The sequence below is a fragment of the Neocloeon triangulifer genome, unplaced genomic scaffold, assembly GCF_031216515.1.
Source record: "Neocloeon triangulifer isolate White Clay Creek 2 clone unplaced genomic scaffold, ASM3121651v1 ptg000014l, whole genome shotgun sequence".
In the NCBI taxonomy this organism is placed as follows: Eukaryota; Metazoa; Arthropoda; class Insecta; order Ephemeroptera; family Baetidae; genus Neocloeon; species Neocloeon triangulifer.
The window spans coordinates 14,976,218-15,001,363 of record NW_026775556.1 but is presented as its reverse complement, the minus strand read 5'-3'; the positions used below and the strand labels follow the sequence as shown (position 1 = coordinate 15,001,363).

Below are 25,146 nucleotides of genomic sequence, written 5' to 3'. Positions count from 1 at the left end.
TCTGATGTAAACTTTGAGTTGATCTTGAATTTGTTTGTAAAAAAAATCCCCCCTTTCACTGTTCGTTAAATTTTTGTACTTATTTCAAAAAGAGGAAAATTTATATAAAATTTATGGAAATAAACTTGGAGATTATTGAATTTAGATTTAATTATTATTTATTATCAATATTATTGTATTTTTAGTACATGGTAATATTTTGACATCATAAAAATTTTACATTTTCTCGTTTTTCTGGTGCAGTCCCACTTAACATCTCAGTTTTAAAGTGCCTGTAAAAGGTGGAGGGCTTAACGAAATACCCTCAACCCACTTCAGTTTGTCCTGGGCATTTGGGTCAGGCTCAATGTTGAAATTCTGCAATATATTTGTCATGAACAGGAACATGGAGCAGAAAGCAATGAAGTCCCCAGGACTGCGTCTATGTCCTATCAAATAACAATTTTGAATTGACCAATATTTAATTTTCACCAAAATTAATTACCCAGTCCAAAAGCAATGTTCACCCTTTCGTCATGAATGAATTCTGTTTTTTCGGCATTTAAGAATCTCTCTGGCCTAAATATTTGAGGGTCTTTCCAGTATCCCTTGTCCATCAGTGCTTGATGCAGAACAGGCAGAATAAGTGTATCCTTCATTATATTCAATAAAAAAAAAAACATTAATTTAATCAATAAAGAAAATGAATTTTAAAAACTTTTGGAATTTGATATTGCAGCAGAGTTGTGTCCTTCGTCGCCCGTCGAGCCATTGCAATAGGTATAATTGTTCCGTAGCGCAGAGTTTCCAAATTAAACGCCCGCATCCATATCATTCTAATATAAAAATTTCAATTATAAAATTAGCTGCGACTTTTTTAAATAACTCATTATAGTGTTCCATAGTGGGTGGTGAATTTCTGCCAATGAAATGATCAATTTCAGCTTGAAGTTTTTTCTGCAATTCTGGGTTCTGTGCAGCAAAATGAATCATGTCGACCATGGCGTCACTATTTTTGATCATGCCAACCGTCAGAAGGTCCAGCACTGTTGATAACAATTGTTTCTCTACAAATATTTGAATTCGTTTTTTAGAGGCAGAGGGAAAAATTGCAAACAAACAAAATCACCATTGAAAACATCGCTCGCAGAGGTCTGCTTGTACATTTCTTCGAAAAACAAATCAACGAAGTTGTTGTGCTCTGCGTCCGTGTAAAGGTTTATCATGTGCCTATGAATAACTTTCTGGAAAAGTTTCAATACAATGCATGATGCTATTTTATGATGACTCAAAATAAATAGATATCAATTAAAAATACACAATATAATGCGTTGTTGAACATTTGCATGATAGTAATTGTAAAACTAAATTTATTAAACAAAAATTATTTAGCCAATAATTTTGAACTGTACCTGCAGATATTTTTGCAAAGGCTTTATAGCGTTTTTGAGTCCATTATAGCCGGACATGTTCGGAGCAACGTGTCTGATCCACGGCAGTCTGCTCAAAATTCCTCCTTTTCCATCAAAGTTGTTCAAAAACGTTGTAATCAAATCAAGAAGGTGTTTGAATTCTTTGTCATCAAAATCGAAACGCTTTCCAGTGAACAACAACCACTGGCTGTTTAAAATTGTCAGTTTGAATAGCTCATTCAGATTGATATCTTTGGGCACCTGTTTTTTTTTTTAATTTATTTATTATAAAAAAAATATAATTTATTTATATTAAGTATACAGAATACCTCATTTTTATCCCCGCAGCTTTTTTTCAACCTGTCGACTAATTCCAAAGCAGTCTCCTTAATATGCCAATTCATTTGTCCCATTCCGCCGCCCACATCTCTTAAGCATTTCACAGTAAAATTGCGCAGAGCCGTGTAAACTGGTCCGTCGGCAAAAGCAATACCTTTTTGTAGTTCAAACAATTTTTTTTTATAAATCAAAAACATTTTGAATTATTTATTACCTAGTTTTTCTCCATAAGTCCTCATTGTGAAAACGTATGAATTGGGCCGTCCCTGGAAATCCTCTCTTTGTAAGACGCTTTTCATTATTTCATAATCGGTGACGACCACGGTCACGTCCTGGCCTAATTTCAGCCCGTAGACGGGGCCAAATTTTTCTGACAAATTTTCCAGCGCCAAGTACAGGTAGCCCAGTTTCCATTTCAGATAGTAGAAAAGATGCAAATTTCCAAAGATGGGCAGAAGCCATTGTGGGCCTTAGATTTTAGATATTATTTGTATTTGGGAAAATACTAGAAAATTGCAGCAAATCAAACTTTTACCTGGAGGAAAATTTGGCGGCCGCCGGCACTCTTTTAAAATGAAATAGGCGAGAAGCACAATGAGAGGCACGAACAATATTTCCAGTAGCATTCTAAAGCTTGAACAAAACTAATCTGAAGCTGATTCGGATTTTGAATAATATATATCATGAGTTTATTATTGATATGGCCAAAGATTACTTGATATTTATCATCTTACTTGATGGTGATGTTACATTGAATACATATTAGCCATTCAAAGGTCGGCTAAAATTTATTATAATCATAACTACGACAACGAAATTCATTGTTTGAGCATCAAATTCATAGTAAACAAGTTAAGTGTTTGCTCTTCTTTGTTATTTATTATATTTATTTATTCACATTATTTAAAAAGTAATAACTTACTTCATCAAATGTTTTTTAGCTTTTAGTAATCAACAATCCTAATCTCTAATTTTTGCGTGAGCTTTTTTACTATTGTATCAGCCACTAAAAATTAATAGTTTGAATAAACGCACGACATCAAAAGATCCAAAGAATCAACAAAAATTGGGCTTCTTTGGTTTTTGTTTGAAAATGATATTATTCTGGAAGTTATAAATCATCTTTTTCTGTACTTTCACTATCTCTGTTCACTATGTGTACCGGTATGTGCTTTCATAAAAAATATAATACCGTTGTTTGAATCAAGAAAAATTACATGTCACCCGCGCACGAAGCAGCGGAGAGAACGATGCCGACAATACATCTTGCTTTTGCTTTGTTCCTGCTCAAGTGGTCGAGTCTGGACCGCCACTCGGCAGCAAAAAACAGATAGATCCTTGTCTAGACGGCATGAGCAACTCAAATAATATGACGTTCTGGTGTCGCTACAGCGTCTCGACGTCGTCCCGCTGAAGAAAAATGCATCTTATTCATCCCCGTCAGCCGAATCCCCCCGCCCGAAAAAAGGTAAGACGCATCTGCACCGTAAACAAGAATTCGATTTAATCAAACGTGGGCTGAAAGAACTTCCTCCGCAATTTGCAAGGGGAAGGAAGAAGACGGAAAATCTCCCCGCGAGCTGTAGAAGGTACTCAAGAGAGACCCTAATTAATTGGAATTCCTTTCAAAAGTCGAGCGCAAACTTTTTCAAGTAGAAAAGCGATTCGGCTCATTAGGGAATCAAATTCAGCCACGGAAATTTCGATTTGATAATTATAATATAATAAACGAGAGGAGGTTACCAACGTTTTGATGAAAATCTGTTAATCCTCTCAAGCGTTAATGTGAGAATATTTATATTTAAAATATTAAATACAAAAATATTACCATTTTCTGCTTAAATTTTTTTGTGACGTTCTTTTTCTATAAACTTGTTATAACTGTTCAGGTTATATTAAAAAAAAAATTAAATATAATAATTAAGTTATACACCAGCAATCAGATGTAATAAAAAATTCAATCTTATTTAAATAAAAAATAATATATATATAGAAATTTATTAAACACAAAATGTGTACAACTTTTCAACGTACAATTAATCCACAATTCAAGCACTGAAATTTTTAATAGACGAAATAAATAAAAAATAATTATGCATTAAAAAATTAAAAAATTGTTTCTATGGATTTGAATTTCAGCGCGCTTTGCTTGTTTTGCGGCATCGCGGTGTGTTGCAGAAAAGAGTTGCCATGGCGACTGGTGGTGATGCTGGAGCGAGACGCGGGATGACTCATCCTCCCTCGGCTGCATAGTGTGGCACAGCGGCTTGCTCAAGGGCGATATAATACATCACGTGAAACACCCCCAAAGGGTGCTCACGCAAAAACACGGCGCGCATCTTTTTCAATTTTATTAATCGCGGGGGAAATTCGGGCCGGCCGGATTGAAGCGGCCCGGAGCACTTAGCAAATTAACGTACGTGCACGTCTGTCACTCTTGGTGAGGCAACCGCCCGACTGGGAATTTAATTACGTCTACTCAGATGACACAGAAATCAATTACAGTCTATACTGTGGGAATTTTTTTAATTGATGCTGGTTAGAAATAAAAGATGCTGAATATAATTTTAGATTCCTATTTTCAAATTTACAATTTTTTTTTTTAATATTCCTTTGCCGAGGAACCTTCATTAAAATAGATAAATATAATGAAGAAAAACGATAAAATGTTATAATATTGTTATGTATAATATGAAACGCCATTTGCTGAGTCAACCTGTCAAAAATCTTGATATTGAATAATAAATTCAGGGAGTTTCTCTTTACACTCTTGGTACTTATATGCTTCCTTTCTTGGGACAAAAGCGTAATAAAGTCGTAAACTTTTTCAGCCGAGCTACTTTTCCTCACCGGAGGCGCGCATCTGGTGCCGTGCCGGAGGAATGGCAATGATGATCCAGCAGAGTCAATAGAGAAGACAAACTTTCTGTCACACCGGATTAGCTTTGGCTCGTAACTAAGCAAGAGGTGCGTGTGTTTTATTTACTCAACGGAAAGAGAGAAAAACAACAAGGAAGAGGGAAAAAAGAAGGAGTAGAGGGAAAAGAAGTGCTTGGAGGAGAGACACAAACGGGTGCAGTACAAATCGCGCGGCTACTTTTTCTAATCATCAGCGTCCAAGGGCAAATTGTGTTTTATTGCGGTGCTTTTCTTTTTCTCCCGTCGGCTGAACGCAATAAGCAGGAAAAAGTGTGCGCCTTTATATTACACTCGTAAATTGCGACATTTACTTCGGCAGATGGGAATTTAGTTATTTATCCGCAGTCGAGGGTTGGGATTAGGGCCCTCTTGAACACTTTTTCTCTTTCTGTTTTTCGGACGCAGCTGCTCCGACTCGAAAGTTGAAGAGAAATGAAAAATAAGCGCGGGAGGGGTGCGTACTTTTCGATAACAAATGACTTCTGGTGACAACCGAGTGACGAGAGCGATGACTTTCTCCCAGGGGGCGGTTGCTCCAATCACAAACTTCCACTCCATCGCCTGCAATGTTTTTCACTCAAACTTTTAACAAATCGAAGACGAAATAAGTCTGTTATTTTTTGCCTGAACTTTGGGTCGTAAGAAGATTATTAGTTAGTTATGCAACCGGGCGTGCTCGCGAGGCGAGCGGGTTGCTTCTTGCAAGTTGAGAAGGGGCCCTGCTCAAGCCGGCTTTTCATTAATTGCGCATTCTGGGCAGGTGAATATTGAGTCTGTGTGTGTTTTATTGGAATTTGGCGTAGCAACTTTGTCGGACGAAAGGCGAGGAAATACAATTTCCTCAATTACGAGACGGCGAGAGTGGAGGCGGAACGGGTCGGGGGTGGTTGTTATAACCAATAAATTGTCACGTAAATGGTTCATAAGCAAAGAGGGAAGGCGGCTTTGTTGCGAAAATGAATTATATACCTCAAATATAATAACGGGAGCTCCAAGGGCTCGAGGGTTAAGAAGGAAAGAGTCGCTGCGCAGCTCAAGTTGCTGCTGGCGTTAATTTACGGCTGCGAAAGCGGCTTTTGTCAGAGCAGGCTGAGCTTTTCGGCGCAATCGTGAATTATCCGACCCCATTGGTTTGCACTTTCACACTTTTAATGAAAGGGAGAGAGGCAATTAATCATACTTATTCTTAATTTGGCATTCAAAATACACAAACCGGAGCCAAACCAAAGTCGTTACTCTCAAGAGGGTGAAAACTTTTGCCCTCTTTGCTAATTATTTCTTTTTTAATATTTCCTTTGATGAGATTTTATGGAAAAGAATAATAATGAAATAAAATGTTTTTTCTCTCTCTAATTGGGGAGAGACAGAGCTCTATTTTATACCAGTCAAAATTTTTATGGAAAAATATATCAAATTGTTTTCTTTAAATTTAAGTGTTTTTAAATCACTTGAAAGTGTTTTTGACGGACTTTTACGTAAAAGATGAAGGCCAGACCAAAACACAGGCTCTCTCTCGTCAGGCAGGTCGAAAGAAGGAAATTGCCTTCAGCAGCAAGACACACTTTAGCGAAGGCGACGTTTCCATCCGAAATCTGGCTGGCGCCGCGGCAACCCTCTTTGTGCTTTAAAGCCTTTCAGGCAATGCATCAAGTTTAATTAAACTCCTATATCATACCGCTTCTTCTTCTTCTTCCTCCTCGCCGGCCTCGCCTGTTGAAAAAGAGCAACAGCGGAGAGCGGGGAGGGAACTGGAGCCCCAGCGAGCAAGATTTTGCACTTCGAAGCATCAACTTTTTCCATCCATTACAATCATTCACTCGTCTGCCGATGCGTGTTTGTTTCTTCCCGAGTGTTGACCTTAATGACTCATTAGTGCGGAGTAAACGCTCAAGCAAGCGGGGCCAGTCATTTGTCACGCTCAAAATCACACGCGCCGCTCGGTAATGACCTTCCAGACATGCAGGATAAACCGCACACGTATATGAGTTTTGCGCAAATGATTTTCTCACGCTCTGTACCCATAACGTTGGTTAGCGAGTGCTAAAATGAGCAAAAATTGTTTATAAAGAGAGCAATTTTTCTACTCATAAAAAGCAGTTCCGTAATTTCAGTTCTTCAAATTTTTTTTGCAAATATATATTTTAAATATGAACTTTCAGAATAGGGTGAATCTATTTTCTTTTTAAACAAAATAATATATTTCATACTTTCTGAATTCCGTCCGTTTTGTCTTTCGAAACACCACTGGTGATGAAAAAAAGAATTTATTTTCACATTATATAAGACACTAAAAACTAGCAAATAATCGAAAAATGATTTCCTGAATTTAATCCAAATTATTTCAAAATTTTGAATTGCTGCGCAAAAATTCAATTTTTTCATCAATTATTTAAAAATTCACATTTTCATCTCTACCATCCTCACTGGCCACTTTTTTCATCGATAAATAAAACTGAATTAAAACATTCTAAATAGCCACATGAAAGCAGCATCCAAATAAATCCTTCCGAGGAAAATCCAATTTTTTCCTTTTGATCTCGCAGGCCGCTCTCGGAAGGGAATTTATTACATCTTCCACAGGCAGCGGCAAATGCAATTTCGCATCGAATAATAGCATTCGCCCGGCAGATATGTATTTATGGGGCCGTGTTTGTGTGTAGCAATATCCCCTTATTAAAGTGGCCAATTGATTTATCATGTCAACCCGAATTGCTTTCATCTCTGTGCTGTTAGCAAGTCCCCGAGAGAAATCGCGACAACTCAGAAATTGGCTGACCGGACAAAATAGAGGCTCGTCTCATCAGCATCGAATAATGAGACCTCCTGCAGAAGCAGAGAAAGGCCCGACGGCAGCATTCCGTCGTTTTATGTACACTCGGTCGTTAATATGGCAGCGGAAAAGAGGGCTATTAGTGCTATTGCCCGTGACTTGTTTGCGCTCTGCAAAACGGGCCTCGTCGGGGTAAATATTTAAATTTTATCGCCAGAAGAGGAAAAATAAAACATAAAACCGACTGCTTTTACGTCCCTGTTATTAAATTTCCATTTCCTTCAGGCCTTATTTGCACCAAAACAAAAGCGGCGAGCGTTAATTAAAAAAAACCCACGCGCTTCATTGATTCCGAAAAGCGATGGCTGCAGCAACGAGACACGTAATCCCTTCGCCAACCCCACGCACTGCGATCTTTCCCTTCCCCGGTTCCGCCTACGCAATAAAAATTAAACTGAATTGGGTGAAATCTCGCCTCTCTTCAAGAAGAAGAAGTCCCTCTTTGCTTCCTACGTGAAAATTATTCATGAGTCAGCAGCCAAGAGACTTGAACATTTTGCTCCGCATTCCTCATTATTGCTCTGTGAATCTGCGAGAAAAGGCAAAAAAAAATATCTTTATTCTCCCTTGCGAACAATGAAAGGGCGTACTGCTGAAAATTCAAAAACTCGAGCGGACAAAAGCTTTTCATATTGATTTGAGCCTCGAGTAGAGGATGAGCAGTTTTCCGCAGCCAAATCAAACGCCTATTCAAACTTGAATTGCGACGGAAAATTTCAATGGTGGCAGTGGTGAGGGGTATGGTATAATTAAAGCTTTTCGCTTTTTATGGCAGTGCAGCAGTAATTCAAAACTGCGATAAAACGTTTTTCGCCGCCGCGCTAAAGCTTAACTGCGTGCATTAAATTGCTGCTCAAAAAGCTAAAATGCGTCGAGAGTGGGTGTTGATTTGCGAGCAATTACACAAATGGCATCAAACAAACAAATGAGCATGAAATCTGTAAAAATAATTGGGAGATAAAGCAAAATCAGTCGCGTTATATTGAAAATCTCTATTTGCATATCTCTCAAGTATTTTTATTCTTTTTTTTTAAATAATTTTTAGTGACACTTAATTTTTCTTTTGCAATAATATAACTCAACAGATTCTACATAGGTCAACGTCAAAATGCGGTCTAATAATTATTTGAGTTCCTTCATCAGCATCATCAATGAGATTATCTAAAAAGACTTATAAGTCAACTTCAATTCAATTACAGAGACTAATCATGGCGAAAAGTTATAATTTCTTTAAATTTTTACACCTTCTTAGAGATAGAGGTACATATTTATATAGGCATTTTATGCAGCAAATTATTCTGCAATGAAGTTATCTAGTATTGTTGTTATTTGAAATAAAAATAACATAAATAACTTTAAATATTTAATAATAAGAAAAATAATATTTAGAAAAAAAAAATTTAAAACATCAAAATACAGAATAGATTTTTTTTGTAAATAAATTAATTAATATTAAATTATTTTATTTAAAAAAAAAGAAAAAAAAACACTTTTTGCGTTGTAAGATGACAAGCGTAAAGTAACAACACCTTTGCAGTATCTGTCACTTTTCCTCCTCAGTTATAAATGTGTCCTCGCATAGATGCTACGGCGAAGGGACGCCCTCTCGCACGCAATGAAACTCCGTGAAATGTAAATTTCTTTCATGTATGCAGATTCAAGAGCAGGAGAGAAACGAATAACGCCACAGCATGCACTCTCACAGCAAGAGAACGACAATTGTTTTCCATATCCTCAACGCCCCTCAGCTTTTTCGCACTCACCTCCTTTGAATCGAGACGAGAGTGGAGAGAAGAGTGAGATTTTCCGCTGATGATATTGCTCTTCGCGAGTGCAGAAGTGTTTGGTGCATTCCACACTCTTTTTTCCCTTCTGTCAACAGATTTCAACTGCATTTTTCAGAAGGGCATTAGTAAATCGCGTTGACATTTCAAGGGAGAAAAGATTTTCAATTATATTATTTTACAAGAACTTTCTTAGTAAATATTTTTTATGAAAATATGAAGCATTTAATGAGTTTAGTTAAAAATTATTGTAATCCTTTTATATCTCAGCTACTCTGACATTTTTATTCAATAGATCAAAATTGATTATCTTTAAATTGCAAAATCAAATTGTTTTTTTCCCGCGTTCTTTGAAGTCTTTGGAGTTCCATAATAATTTGACCGAAAGAAAAACATGATGGCTGTAAGATAAATTTTATTATTCCAGAGAGGGAAGTTTGATTGGATCAACGATCGTGCATTTTCCATCATTGAGTGGTGGTGATGAGATTTTCAATCTGCAGCCCCCGGTCGGCGCAGAATTGAATGATACCACGCTCGGCAGAGCATCACCGTCGCCAGAGGAAATCTATTGCGCCAATAGAATGTTCACGCATGACCGTATTGCAAGTTTTGTGAGTTGCTGGTGCATATTACGGCCGCGCTCCGAGAGGGTGATGATGTCACACGGGTGATTTGTCGCGCGACTTTTGTGCTTGGAAACATTCAGCCCACGAACGAAACGCCCTCGCGCACCAAACTCATCGCATTATGAGATTGGAGGAACGACAGTGGGGGTGCCAAATAATGCTAGAAAGCAGAATTGAAAATTTTGCAAAGTGAAATCAATGTCGCCATTTAAAAACTTTTCATTCCGCACTTGTTTGTAGTGATCTTTAAAAAAAAATCAGAATTTATTCAGGTAAATTAAACAAATAAATTCATTCGCCTTTTTCACTTCAACAGATTCAAATATTTTTACTAAATTATCAAGCAATTTTGATTTCAAATTGCCAAATATTATTTCTACTTGCTTAGTTATTTATATTCAATACAGAGGAGTATATAAATGATTATTTTATTCTTTTTTTATTTTATAGCTATGAATTAAATAAAAAAAATAAACATTCTCAAAATAGGTCCTTGTAGTTAAAAATATAGCATCAAAATCAGTTATTTTTATAGAACCAAAATTCCTGATTGCTAACCATTCAGGCAAACACAAAAATTTTTAAGTAAAAAGTCAACTGAGGGTGAGCCACGCTGGAAAACACACCCTCATCACCATTCCCATGCGTGGGTGTTTTCACCGAAACGAGAAGTGCTGGTCAGATCGTTAGCCGGGGCCATAATTTCCGCGCGTATACCAACGATCTATGCAGTTTGAATTCATCATTTTGACCCTCTTCGGAGGGAAATTATTATATTGAAACACACCGGCCTTTTATTTGCGTCGACCGCAGCACGTTGGGCGGGTTAGTGTCGGGTGCATGTGGTGCTGCTGGAGCAGCAGCTACATTTCCGACCGGGCGGGTTGCATACTAATGGCTTTGCCGATGGATGACACCCTAGCAACCGAAAATGCCAAAATTCCCCCTGGCTGGTTCGGTGCGGCGTGACGGGATGAACGCGAACGGCCCTCGGCTTGTCGCCGCTTGAATCCCAATAACTTGAAACATCAAACAGCCGAAGCTGACGTGCGTCAAAATATGACTGCACTTTGATACTTTATGTCATTTTGCTGACGACGCTGCGTAAATATTTGTGCGATTACGATTCCACTCTGCATCTGGAAGAGACATCTTGGCTTTTGACGATTAAAGAAAAGAATTCAATAAATTGGTTGGCAAAAATAAAAACTTTTAAGATATATTTTCAACACATTTAAATAATATGTAATAAAAAACTTAAATTTTTATTTTCATTTAGCTTTAGAAAATTTAAATTTTAATAAATTTTATATTATTTATTCTTTTTATAAATAAATAATTTTAATAATTGTGACAGTACATAGTAATCAAAAGGATTTTCCCCCATATAAAAGTATTTTTATAAAATTAACCAAAAAATTATTATTATATTGTTGAAATTACGGTTGGAAGTCATGAAAAAAGATTATTCTTATCAGGTTATAGATGGTCGGGATGGTTAGGTTGGAGACCTTTAAATCCTTTGTTTTGTATACACCAAATAATTATTTAAATGAAAGCGAATTAATTAGAATATACCATGTTTATAAGAAGGAATTATGAATAAAATTAGGTTGTCAAATAAATCATAACAGAAAAAATTGATTTCATTCTTGACATGACTGAACTTGTTTTAAGCTTCTACATTATCTGACATCATCTGACAAACAAGCCATTTGTACGAAGTGACGCAGGCTTGACAAGCGTTTGATTGCAGCTCGTGTGTGTGTTTGAGCGCCTGGTCTGTTAACATCATTATTTAATCCCACAGCCCTCGCACCGAGATATTATCATCCGGCAGCACTAATAAATCCGTCGCCAGGCTGCAGTAAATTTATTACCCGACTCCACTTAGGTCGCCAGGTAGCGAGCGCACAGCACACGGGGAGGCGAAATAACACCGCCAGCGCTAATGAAATTACGCGTGCGTCTGAAATGCCGCGCATTATGTGCGTCCTGGGTGCCGTAGGTGCACGCCATGTTCGCTAATCAGCACAAACGCACTCGCGCGTCTTTCTTGTTCGCAGCTAATTGGGTTTGTGCTTCGAGCTTTGGCGCCGATTGAAATAATTCGGTTTGACTGCATGACACATGACTATTATCGTGAGGCCTAATTGGATTATTTGCTCTTGCTGTATTGCCTGAGCAAGCTTGAAATTTGGGTTTGAGTTCACTTAGAATTTTGATTGAAAAACAAAATGAAAAATTAAATAAAAAATTAATTTATGCAAAGCGCTAGTTTCTATTTGAAGTATGTATAAATAAAAAAGATCCTAAAAAACATTGAATACGCTGGCTTTGTTTCTATAAATAAAAAATTTGTAAGGTAAAATTAGGATAAATACATTTTTTGATAAGAAAGTAATTAGGATTTTTTTATAAATGTTACAATAATAATAATCTAATAATTTCAATTGTGAAATTCAATGTGGAATTTGTTATTTTGCTACCCTCGTACTTTTTATCAAATATGTAGTTGCAAAAGTAGTTTATAAAAGCCCGCCTGTGAAATAATCTGAAAATTTTAACTTTTAACTCTGTTAATTTGGTTAAAAATTTAATCTGCAAACATTCACCCCTCTCTGTTAGCACTTTTCTTTCTGAACTCCAACCCAAAGTGCACGAGACTTGCAAAATTACTTTTGGCGCCCAACCCGGCTGGTGTTGAACCCCCGAAACCGCAGGCAGCAGGCTCCCTTCTGCTGCGGTCCGTCGGTTGAATAGCAAGCAACTTGTTCCTGTTGTGGTGCAGCCCGCCGATATCTGCGATAGACGCTGCGTCTATGAGAGTCGCTCCGGCTGCATGTAAATTCCCGATCCAGTGTGGAGGCGCCGTCTGCAGGCGGTCGAAACACCGCGAGACTGCATAAATTTATGCAAATGACAGGCAGCTAATTGTTAATCCGCAGAGGAAGCGAGGGGACCAACGAGTCGCTCTGCTTTTAAAAACTGCGAGGCAATTTCAGCAGCTCATATTTTTGTGCCCGGCCGTTTAGCATTTAGATATGCCTTGCTGTTAAGCCTGCGAGAGATATTTCAGAGAGGAAACTACGCTCTTTGTTCGTAATTATTCATTTAATAAAGCCGGTATGAAAATATGAATAAAAGTGCGGAGGACTTTTCTTCTTTTTGGGTCCGGCCGGGGAAAGAGCAACACCCGCGCGCAAAGGCACGCCCGAGGGAGTTTTTTTTTCAGACACGGCTCGCAGGTGGTAATAAAATGCGGGACCGGAATTTGAAATTGGATTCAGGCAACTAAAAGGGAAGTAGGATGAGATTGGAATTTGTTTGGATTATGCTTGAAAGATTCGGTTTATTTTTAAATTACAGATTAGATCGAAGGAAAAATACCTTTAATTTTATCTCAGCAATCAACAACCTGCTAAAAATAGGAAAGTTAAATTTTTCTTATTTTTTTTTTTATTTCTTGGGCTTAAAAACTCGACTTATTGGTTAAAAAAAATCAGAACATATTAATAAATCAACTTCCAAAATTTCTTTTTAAGCTAATTAAATAAAGTTTCTTCCAACAATGCGTTTCCACTTCTGCATTTTCAGTAAAATAAATCACCAGCACCCTTTTAAAAGGGAAAAAAGCAACTCTCCTGATTCCCGGCCAAGATGCAATCTCCACTCTAGTGCAAAAAAGCTTCCAGGCTGAATTCCCCCAAAAACTCTTTCCCAGTTTGGTTCTCCGCGAAAGTGCAATGAAAGCGCCACCAGCAGAAGCGGAATAAGTTTCTTATCAACATTAGCAGGGGGTGTATAAAAAAATGAAATTTCACATTCTCCGTATCATTGTTCTGAATGAAGCTCGTCAGATTTGTTATTCTATTTCGCTAAAGATAAAAAGGGGGAGACTAACGTTTGCTCGCATCATCAAAATATTCTCTTGGCATTTTTTTTTTATATCTCGATAGCAGCTCTATATTTATTCCCTGATGCTTTTAGCTCGCTGCTAGACTGTTTATACAAGGAATAAAAATATAACCTACTTGGCACGTCGACCGGGCAAAGTATTAAGCTTTCTTTGTTGCCTCACAAAAGGGTTTCAGTTTGTTTAACGGATAAATCCGCAAAGGAGTCGAAAGAGATAAACACGTCGCGGGCAGAAATAGCTGGAGCCGCGATTCAGATTAGCCAATATCAAGCTCCAGTGGGTGCTGCGCGAGATTGGCAAAAAGTTTGCGACGGGGAATTGCGAGTTTTCTGAATGGTACGTTACAAAATTCTAACGAGAAGCATTCAACTGCTTGCTACTTTTCACAAAAGTATTACTTGCACATTGCACAGCGAGACCAAGTTTGCCGTGAAAAGCTTTTTGACGCAAATACCCTGTGGAGTGTATGTGCACCATAAGTTGGATCAATATCTCTTTAAATGTTTATAATGATTTAGATAGAGAGTAACCACATTTAATCATGAAAGAAAAAAGGAAGAGGAGATGTGCATTTTTTTTTTTTTTTTTTAGATTTTATTTGTACACTTTATATATAGCAATACTATTTTAAAATGAATAAAATAATTTCCTGGAAAATTGATTGCTTCATTTTTTTTTTTTTTAATGAATTTTTATATATATTTCAAGAGTTTTCTTTGACAGGTAATATGAATTTACTGGCTACCGATAGTAAGAGGAAGTCATACAATGCTTCTTGCTTTAGGAACTTCTAGTGAATATAGTATCATTATTATTTTATTTATATTTTTATCTGATTTTTGTATGGCTAAACTGTATTTTATTTGAATTGGCAGTTTTGCATCAAAATGGTATAAAATGATTGTGACTCTTTGTAATAAAATATCTTTTAATAATTAAAATAAAATAAGAAAAAATTTATGAAGCTATGAAAAGCAGAATAAAAATTAAACTTAAAAATAATCCGACTAGAAAATAATTAAAAATACATAAGCTTCACACTTTTTAAAGTTGAATTTCAAAACAGCACATCAGACCGCAACTCTGAGGTACTGTTTTGCAATTCAACCTCTGAAAGTGCGAAGTAGTTCTTTTAAAATGAATTTATTTCCCAATTAAAAATTTCAGGGGAGTGTTACTTTCTTGGATTAAAATTAAAAATAATAGTTTTCCACATTTATCAACTGAGTTCAAACATTTTATCTCAATAAAAATTAAAGCACGACTAAATTCAATGAAAATCTCATATTTGACACAATTTGCATGACATAATAATAATCTGATCTAAATCTCAAAGTTTTTTATTTTCTGAAATAAGTACCTTAATGATTGTTATTTTATCGACAAATCTGCAATAATTTTAAATAAAGACGAGCAGATTAACTATTATTGCAGTCAATTAAATCAGGCAACAATAATTGATAAGAGGTTTATGAATTTGCGTGTTGTTCCAGAGAGACCTGCTTTCGGCGAGTGGGTGGTTGGTGAGCAAAGCCCCAATAATCATTGCACGACTCCCTCGACGCTAATAGACCTCTATTATATTAATTATTTTGCATCGTCGTTAATTTAATCCAATAATTGGGGGCTGGTCGGCTTGGCTCGGTGCGGCGTTGTGTTATTGCACGGGTCGCTAATCTGCACCCTCGTGGGCTGACAGGCCCAATCTGCATGATCGCCACTGGCCCGCGGCCGACACCAGGACAAATTGATGTCACGTGTATTAGGTAAATTGCTGCACCCTCGTTCGCAGTGCTAATAATAATGACGATGATGAGAGGCGAAATGTTGCAGCAGGGAATGTTCGTGATGCGCCCACCGACAGTCCCCCCCCCCCCACCCGTCACATGAATATTCAGATCTCGCAGACAGAGGACGTCGCCGCAATCCGAGCGACTCCAAGAAAGAAGGAAAAAAAATCATTGTTTTTCTTCTCGAGAAGATAAAAAAACGGCATTTTAATTTCACGTCACGTACAACTCGCAAACCGGCAGCCAAGAGTGCGGGAGTTTATGCCCTGAGAAGAGCAGAGACGCGAAAAATTGAGCGCCAAAAATTGAACAGAAAAAAATTATAGTTGTTAATTTGGCTTTATGACTCACCATGAGTGAAAGTACTATAAACAAAATATTATAAAAATTGTTGTACTGATTAATTTTGATTTAATATTCAATTAAAACTTGGTAAAGCAAATTATTTTTTTAAGACTGAATTATAATGTGGTTTTAAAAAAAAAGAAAAATAATTTATAATTTATTCATATTATAGTCTATTAAAAAGTATTTCGCCATAACTAAATTTGATACAGCTACACAAAGTACTGTTCTGTTGTCAATGATGTACCATAAATTAATTTCTTTTGTGAGTGTAAATAAATAATATTTTGCAAGACAAAATAAATGTCATTTTTGGAAATGTGAAATCAATACTTTGATAACATTTCTGTATGGTATACTTTTAAATTAACTTAATATTGGTGGAAACGAACATTAAACACCCAGTCAAAGTGGTCTTAATCAAATATATTGCAAAATTAAATATCAAATTAATATCAAAAGCTCCATGTTGTTGGCAAAATTACATATTCAATAAAAGAGCAGCTGGCTTTCGATTAAAACCTGAGTGTGAGTCATGGCTGTTTGCACGAGCGTGTAATTATACTGCAGATATACAGAATGCAGCCGCCGCTACGCTATTATAGCGACCGACGTGGCGCGGACATATTTAATGCATTAAATTCCAGCCAGAGACACACCGCAAGTAGTGCACTAACCTCTCCGCGCGATGGAAATGTCGCAAAGCCAATTTATCACAGGAATAAAGCGCCTCCAGCTCTCGCACAACGCATGGGAATTCCGCGAATTTGCACCCACAAGCAATCTTTCCTTCCGCTCTCGAGTTTTCTACCTGCTTGCATGCTCAAAATTTATTATTTTCATAACGGCGGCCGCAGTCGCCACCGGCAAAGTTTCCCACAAATGCATTACTAGTTTCAAAGCTGCATTGCTGCAGCGCAAATAATTTGGGGAGTGCAAAAATATTATTATGTGAGCAGCACTTGGCAAAAAAGCATCATTAAATTGAAATTGAGAAGATAAATTATTTTTTTTAATTTCAAGTAAAAATAATAGCTTGATGAGTTTTAAAAAATACATCGATCAATATTTTCAATCAACAAAATTGCGGAACCAATAATATTAATTGTGTTCCTATCCTTCAAAAAATGGCAAAAACATCAACTACTTGTAACTTGAATGTGATGATTGACGCTTATTTCGCAAATCAGGTCTGCGACAGACCTGGTGACTTATTAGGTCATCAAGGATTAAAATCTCTCACATTTTTGAGAGATTTTAGTCCTCCATGACCTAAAAAATTACAAGGTCAATAGTCCTGCCTTTCAAAAAATGGCAAAAACATCAACTACTTGTAATTTGAATGTGCTGATTGACGCTTATTTCGCAAATCAGGTCTGCGACAGACCTGGTGATTTTTTAGGTCATCAAGGATTAAAATCTCTCAAAATTGTGAGAGATTTTAGTCCTCCATGACCTAAAAAATTACAAGGTCAATAGTCCTGTCTTTCAAAAAATGGCAAAAACATCAACTACTTGTAATTTGAATGTGCTGATTGACGCTTATTTCGCAATTCAGGTCTGCGACAGACCTGGTGACTTTTTAGGTCATCAAGGATTAAAATCTCTCAAAATTGTGAGAGATTTTAGTCCTCCGTGACCTAAAAAATTACAAGGTCAATAGTCCTGCCTTTCAAAAAATGGCAAAAACATCAACTACTTGTAATTTGAATGTGCTGATTGACGCTTATTTCGCAATTCAGGTCTGCGACAGACCTGGTGACTTTTTAGGTCATCAAGGATTAAAATCTCTCAAAATTGTGAGAGATTTTAGTCCTCCATGACCTAAAAAATTACAAGGTCAATAGTCCTGCCTTTCAAAAAATGGCAAAATCATCAACTACTTCTAATTTGAATGTGCTGATTGACGCTTATTTCGCAATTCAGGTCTGCGACAGACCTGGTGACTTTTTAGGTCATCAAGGATTAAAATCTCTCAAAATTGTGAGAGATTTTAGTCCTCCATGACCTAAAAAATTACAAGGTCAATAGTCCTGTCTTTCAAAAAATGGCAAAAACATCAACTACTTGTAATTTGAATGTGCTGATTGACGCTTATTTCGCAATTCAGGTCTGCGACAGACCTGGTGACTTTTTAGGTCATCAAGGATTAAAATCTCTCAAAATTGTGAGAGATTTTAGTCCTCCGTGACCTAAAAAATTACAAGGTCAATAGTCCTGCCTTTCAAAAAATGGCAAAAACATCAACTACTTGTAATTTGAATGTGCTGATTGACGCTTATTTCGCAATTCAGGTCTGCGACAGACCTGGTGACTTTTTAGGTCATCAAGGATTAAAATCTCTCAAAATTGTGAGAGATTTTAGTCCTCCATGACCTAAAAAATTACAAGGTCAATAGTCCTGCCTTTCAAAAAATGGCAAAATCATCAACTACTTCTAATTTGAATGTGCTGATTGACGCTTATTTCGCAATTCAGGTCTGCGACAGACCTGGTGACTTTTTAGGTCATCAAGGATTAAAATCTCTCAAAATTGTGAGAGATTTTAGTCCTCCGTGACCTAAAAAATTACAAGGTCAATAGTCCTGTCCTTCAAAAAATGGCAAAAACATCAACTACTTGTAACTTGAATGTGATGATTGACGCTTATTTCGCAAATCAGGTCTGCGACAGACCTGGTGACTTTTTAGGTCATCAAGGATTAAAATCTCTCAAAATTGTGAGAGATTTTAGTCCTCCATGACCTAAAAAATTACAAGGTCAATAGTCCTGTCTTTCAAAAAATGGCAAAAACATCAACTACTTGTAACTTGAATGTGCTGATTGACGCTTATTTCGCAATTCAGGTCTGCGACAGACCTGGTGACTTTTTAGGTCATCAAGGATTAAAATCTCTCAAAATTGTGAGAGATTTTAGTCCTCCGTGACCTAAAAAATTTCAAGGTCAATAGTCCTGCCTTTCAAAAAATGGCAAAAACATCAACTACTTGTAACTTGAATGTGCTGATTGACGCTTATTTCGCAATTCAGGTCTGCGACAGACCTGGTGACTTTTTAGGTCATCAAGGATTAAAATCTCTCAAAATTGTGAGAGATTTTAGTCCTCCATGACCTAAAAAATTACAAGGTCAATAGTCCTGTCCTTCAAAAAATGGCAAAAACATCAACTACTTGTAATTTGAATGTGATGATTGACGCTTATTTCGCAATTCAGGTCTGCGACAGACCTGGTGACTTTTTAGGTCATCAAGGATTAAAATCTCTCAAAATTGTGAGAGATTTTAGTCCTCCGTGACCTAAAAAATTACAAGGTCAATAGTCCTGTCCTTCAAAAAATGGCAAAAACATCAACTACTTGTAACTTGAATGTGATGATTGACGCTTATTTCGCAAATCAGGTCTGCGACAGACCTGGTGACTTTTTAGGTCATCAAGGATTAAAATCTCTCAAAATTGTGAGAGATTTTAGTCCTCCATGACCTAAAAAATTACAAGGTCAATAGTCCTGTCTTTCAAAAAATGGCAAAAACATCAACTACTTGTAACTTGAATGTGCTGATTGACGCTTATTTCGCAATTCAGGTCTGCGACAGACCTGGTGACTTTTTAGGTCATCAAGGATTAAAATCTCTCAAAATTGTGAGAGATTTTAGTCCTCCGTGACCTAAAAAATTTCAAGGTCAATAGTCCTGCCTTTCAAAAAATGGCAAAAACATCAACTACTTGTAACTTGAATGTGCTGATTGACGCTTATTTCGCAATTCAGGTCTGCGACAGACCTGGTGACTTTTTAGGTCATCAAGGATTAAAATCTCTCAAAATTGTGAGAGATTTTAGTCCTCCATGACCTAAAAAATTACAAGGTCAATAGTCCTGTCCTTCAAAAAATGGCAAAAACATCAACTACTTGTAATTTGAATGTGATGATTGACGCTTATTTCGCAATTCAGGTCTGCGACAGACCTGGTGACTTTTTAGGTCATCAAGGATTAAAATCTCTCAAAATTGTGAGAGATTTTAGTCCTCCGTGACCTAAAAAATTACAAGGTCAATAGTCCTGCCTTTCAAAAAATGGCAAAAACATCAACTACTTGTAATTTGAATGTGCTGATTGACGCTTAATTCGCAATTCAAGTCTGCGACAGACCTGGTGACTTTTTAGGTCATCAAGGATTAAAATCTCTCAAAATTGTGAGAGATTTTAGTCCTCCATGACCTAAAAAATTACAAGGTCAATAGTCCTGTCCTTCAAAAAATGGCAAAAACATCAACTACTTGTAACTTGAATGTGATGATTGACGCTTATTTCGCAAATCAGGTCTGCGACAGACCTGGTGACTTTTTAGGTCATCAAGGATTAAAATCTCTCAAAATTGTGAGAGATTTTAGTCCTCCGTGACCTAAAAAATTACAAGGTCAATAGTCCTGTCCTTCAAAAAATGGCAAAAACATCAACTACTTGTAACTTGAATGTGATGATTGACGCTTATTTCGCAAATCAGGTCTGCGACAGACCTGGTGACATTTTAGGTCATCAAGGATTAAAATCTCTCAAAATTGTGAGAGATTTTAGTCCTCCATGACCTAAAAAATTACAAGGTCAATAGTCCTGTCCTTCAAAAAATGGCAAAAACATCAACTACTTGTAACTTGAATGTGATGATTGACGCTTATTTCGCAAATCAGGTCTGCGACAGACCTGGTGACTTTTTAGGTCATCAAGGATTAAAATCTCTCAAAATTGTGAGAGATTTTAGTCCTCCGTGACCTAAAAAATTACAAGGTCAATAGTCCTGTCCTTCAAAAAATGGCAAAAACATCAACTACTTGTAACTTGAATGTGATGATTGACGCTTATTTCGCAATTCAGGTGTGCGACAGACCTGGTGACTTTTTAGGTCATCAAGGATTAAAATCTCTCAAAATTGTGAGAGATTTTAGTCCTCCGTGACCTAAAAAATTACAAGGTCAATAGTCCTGCCTTTCAAAAAATGGCAAAAACATCAACTACTTGTAATTTGAATGTGCTGATTGACGCTTATTTCGCAATTCAGGTCTGCGACAGACCTGGTGACTTTTTAGGTCATCAAGGATTAAAATCTCTCAAAATTGTGAGAGATTTTAGTCCTCCATGACCTAAAAAATTACAAGGTCAATAGTCCTGTCCTTCAAAAAATGGCAAAAACATCAACTACTTGTAATTTGAATGTGCTGATTGACGCTTATTTCGCAAATCAGGTCTGCGACAGACCTGGTGACTTTTTAGGTCATCAAGGATTAAAATCTCTCAAAATTGTGAGAGATTTTAGTCCTCCGTGACCTAAAAAATTACAAGGTCAATAGTCCTGCCTTTCAAAAAATGGCAAAAACATCAACTACTTGTAATTTGAATGTGCTGATTGACGCTTATTTCGCAATTCAAGTCTGCGACAGACCTGGTGACTTTTTAGGTCATCAAGGATTAAAATCTCTCAAAATTGTGAGAGATTTTAGTCCTCCATGACCTAAAAAATTACAAGGTCAATAGTCCTGTCCTACAAAAAAAAGCAAAAACATCAACTACTTGTAACTTGAATGTGATGATTGACGCTTATTTCGCAAATCAGGTCTGCGACAGACCTGGTGACTTTTTAGGTCATCAAGGATTAAAATCTCTCAAAATTGTGAGAGATTTTAGTCCTCCGTGACCTAAAAAATTACAAGGTCAATAGTCCTGTCCTTCAAAAAATGGCAAAAACATCAACTACTTGTATCTTGAATGTGATGATTGACGCTTATTTCGCAAATTAGGTCTGCGACAGACCTGGTGACTTTTTAGGTCATCAAGGATTAAAATCTCTCAAAATTGTGAGAGATTTTAGTCCTCCGTGACCTAAAAAATTACAAGGTCAATAGTCCTGTCCTTCAAAAAATGGCAAAAACATCAACTACTTGTAACTTGAATGTGATGATTGACGCTTATTTCGCAAATCAGGTCTGCGACAGACCTGGTGACTTTTTAGGTCATCAAGGATTAAAATCTCTCAAAATTGTGAGAGATTTTAGTCCTCCATGACCTAAAAAATTACAAGGTCAATAGTCCTGTCTTTCAAAAAATGGCAAAAACATCAACTACTTGTAACTTGAATGTGCTGATTGACGCTTATTTCGCAATTCAGGTCTGCGACAGACCTGGTGACTTTTTAGGTCATCAAGGATTAAAATCTCTCAAAATTGTGAGAGATTTTAGTCCTCCGTGACCTAAAAAATTACAAGGTCAATAGTCCTGTCTTTCAAAAAATGGCAAAAACATCAACTACTTGTAACTTGAATGTGCTGATTGACGCTTATTTCGCAATTCAGGTCTGCGACAGACCTGGTGACTTTTTAGGTCATCAAGGATTAAAATCTCTCAAAATTGTGAGAGATTTTAGTCCTCCGTGACCTAAAAAATTACAAGGTCAATAGTCCTGTCTTTCAAAAAATGGCAAAAACATCAACTACTTGTAACTTGAATGTGCTGATTGACGCTTATTTCGCAATTCAGGTCTGCGACAGACCTGGTGACTTTTTAGGTCATCAAGGATTAAAATCTCTCAAAATTGTGAGAGATTTTAGTCCTCCGTGACCTAAAAAATTACAAGGTCAATAGTCCTGTCCTTCAAAAAATGGCAAAAACATCAACTACTTGTAACTTGAATGTGATGATTGACGCTTATTTCGCAAATCAGGTCTGCGACAGACCTGGTGACTTTTTAGGTCATCAAGGATTAAAATCTCTCAAAATTGTGAGAGATTTTAGTCCTCCATGACCTAAAAAATTACAAGGTCAATAGTCCTGTCTTTCAAAAAATGGCAAAAACATCAACTACTTGTAACTTGAATGTGCTGATTGACGCTTATTTCGCAATTCAGGTCTGCGACAGACCTGGTGACTTTTTAGGTCATCAAGGATTAAAATCTCTCAAAATTGTGAGAGATTTTAGTCCTCCGTGACCTAAAAAATTTCAAGGTCAATAGTCCTGCCTTTCAAAAAATGGCAAAAACATCAACTACTTGTAACTTGAATGTGCTGATTGACGCTTATTTCGCAATTCAGGTCTGCGACAGACCTGGTGACTTTTTAGGTCATCAAGGATTAAAATCTCTCAAAATTGTGAGAGATTTTAGTCCTCCATGACCTAAAAAATTACAAGGTCAATAGTCCTGTCCTTCAAAAAATGGCAAAAACATCAACTACTTGTAATTTGAATGTGATGATTGACGCTTATTTCGCAATTCAGGTCTGCGACAGACCTGGTGACTTTTTAGGTCATCAAGGATTAAAATCTCTCAAAATTGTGAGAGATTTTAGTCCTCCGTGACCTAAAAAATTACAAGGTCAATAGTCCTGCCTTTCAAAAAATGGCAAAAACATCAACTACTTGTAATTTGAATGTGCTGATTGACGCTTAATTCGCAATTCAAGTCTGCGACAGACCTGGTGACTTTTTAGGTCATCAAGGATTAAAATCTCTCAAAATTGTGAGAGATTTTAGTCCTCCATGACCTAAAAAATTACAAGGTCAATAGTCCTGTCCTTCAAAAAATGGCAAAAACATCAACTACTTGTAACTTGAATGTGATGATTGACGCTTATTTCGCAAATCAGGTCTGCGACAGACCTGGTGACTTTTTAGGTCATCAAGGATTAAAATCTCTCAAAATTGTGAGAGATTTTAGTCCTCCGTGACCTAAAAAATTACAAGGTCAATAGTCCTGTCCTTCAAAAAATGGCAAAAACATCAACTACTTGTAACTTGAATGTGATGATTGACGCTTATTTCGCAAATCAGGTCTGCGACAGACCTGGTGACATTTTAGGTCATCAAGGATTAAAATCTCTCAAAATTGTGAGAGATTTTAGTCCTCCATGACCTAAAAAATTACAAGGTCAATAGTCCTGTCCTTCAAAAAATGGCAAAAACATCAACTACTTGTAACTTGAATGTGATGATTGACGCTTATTTCGCAAATCAGGTCTGCGACAGACCTGGTGACTTTTTAGGTCATCAAGGATTAAAATCTCTCAAAATTGTGAGAGATTTTAGTCCTCCGTGACCTAAAAAATTACAAGGTCAATAGTCCTGTCCTTCAAAAAATGGCAAAAACATCAACTACTTGTAACTTGAATGTGATGATTGACGCTTATTTCGCAATTCAGGTGTGCGACAGACCTGGTGACTTTTTAGGTCATCAAGGATTAAAATCTCTCAAAATTGTGAGAGATTTTAGTCCTCCGTGACCTAAAAAATTACAAGGTCAATAGTCCTGCCTTTCAAAAAATGGCAAAAACATCAACTACTTGTAATTTGAATGTGCTGATTGACGCTTATTTCGCAATTCAGGTCTGCGACAGACCTGGTGACTTTTTAGGTCATCAAGGATTAAAATCTCTCAAAATTGTGAGAGATTTTAGTCCTCCATGACCTAAAAAATTACAAGGTCAATAGTCCTGTCCTTCAAAAAATGGCAAAAACATCAACTACTTGTAATTTGAATGTGCTGATTGACGCTTATTTCGCAAATCAGGTCTGCGACAGACCTGGTGACTTTTTAGGTCATCAAGGATTAAAATCTCTCAAAATTGTGAGAGATTTTAGTCCTCCGTGACCTAAAAAATTACAAGGTCAATAGTCCTGCCTTTCAAAAAATGGCAAAAACATCAACTACTTGTAATTTGAATGTGCTGATTGACGCTTATTTCGCAATTCAAGTCTGCGACAGACCTGGTGACTTTTTAGGTCATCAAGGATTAAAATCTCTCAAAATTGTGAGAGATTTTAGTCCTCCATGACCTAAAAAATTACAAGGTCAATAGTCCTGTCCTACAAAAAAAAGCAAAAACATCAACTACTTGTAACTTGAATGTGATGATTGACGCTTATTTCGCAAATCAGGTCTGCGACAGACCTGGTGACTTTTTAGGTCATCAAGGATTAAAATCTCTCAAAATTGTGAGAGATTTTAGTCCTCCGTGACCTAAAAAATTACAAGGTCAATAGTCCTGTCCTTCAAAAAATGGCAAAAACATCAACTACTTGTATCTTGAATGTGATGATTGACGCTTATTTCGCAAATTAGGTCTGCGACAGACCTGGTGACTTTTTAGGTCATCAAGGATTAAAATCTCTCAAAATTGTGAGAGATTTTAGTCCTCCGTGACCTAAAAAATTACAAGG

The 25,146-nt window shown here is 36.8% G+C and overlaps 2 protein-coding genes across 2 annotated transcripts in view; both read right to left on the bottom strand.

The window, feature by feature from the left end:
• Positions 1-25,146, bottom strand: part of LOC132199522 (protein sprint) — a 217,233-nt gene that overhangs the window by 86,420 nt on the left and 105,667 nt on the right. The window lies entirely within an intron of this gene.
• Positions 107-2,457, bottom strand: LOC132201421 (methyl farnesoate epoxidase-like). The gene is made up of 9 exons (XM_059627582.1): positions 2,266-2,457; positions 1,945-2,199; positions 1,721-1,884; positions 1,392-1,652; positions 1,109-1,223; positions 866-1,046; positions 698-815; positions 485-632; positions 107-428 (listed from the first exon to the last, which is right to left on the bottom strand). Exons 1-9 carry the CDS (start codon positions 2,354-2,356, stop codon positions 250-252), a joined length of 1,512 nt encoding a protein of 503 aa, XP_059483565.1. The 5' UTR covers positions 2,357-2,457; the 3' UTR covers positions 107-249.

What these genes read in the sequence shown, in the direction of transcription:
- LOC132201421 (XM_059627582.1), bottom strand. Translation starts at nt 2,356, where the DNA reads ATGCTACTGGAAATATTGTTCGTGCCTCTCATTGTGCTTCTCGCCTAT. An exon ending in GCCGCCAAATTTTCCTCCAG is followed by an intron (nt 2,200 to 2,265) that starts GTAAAAGTTTGA and finishes CTAAAATCTAAG; the next exon opens with GCCCACAATGGCTTCTGCCC. An exon ending in TGCAATATCAAATTCCAAAA is followed by an intron (nt 633 to 697) that starts GTTTTTAAAATT and finishes AATATAATGAAG; the next exon opens with GATACACTTATTCTGCCTGT.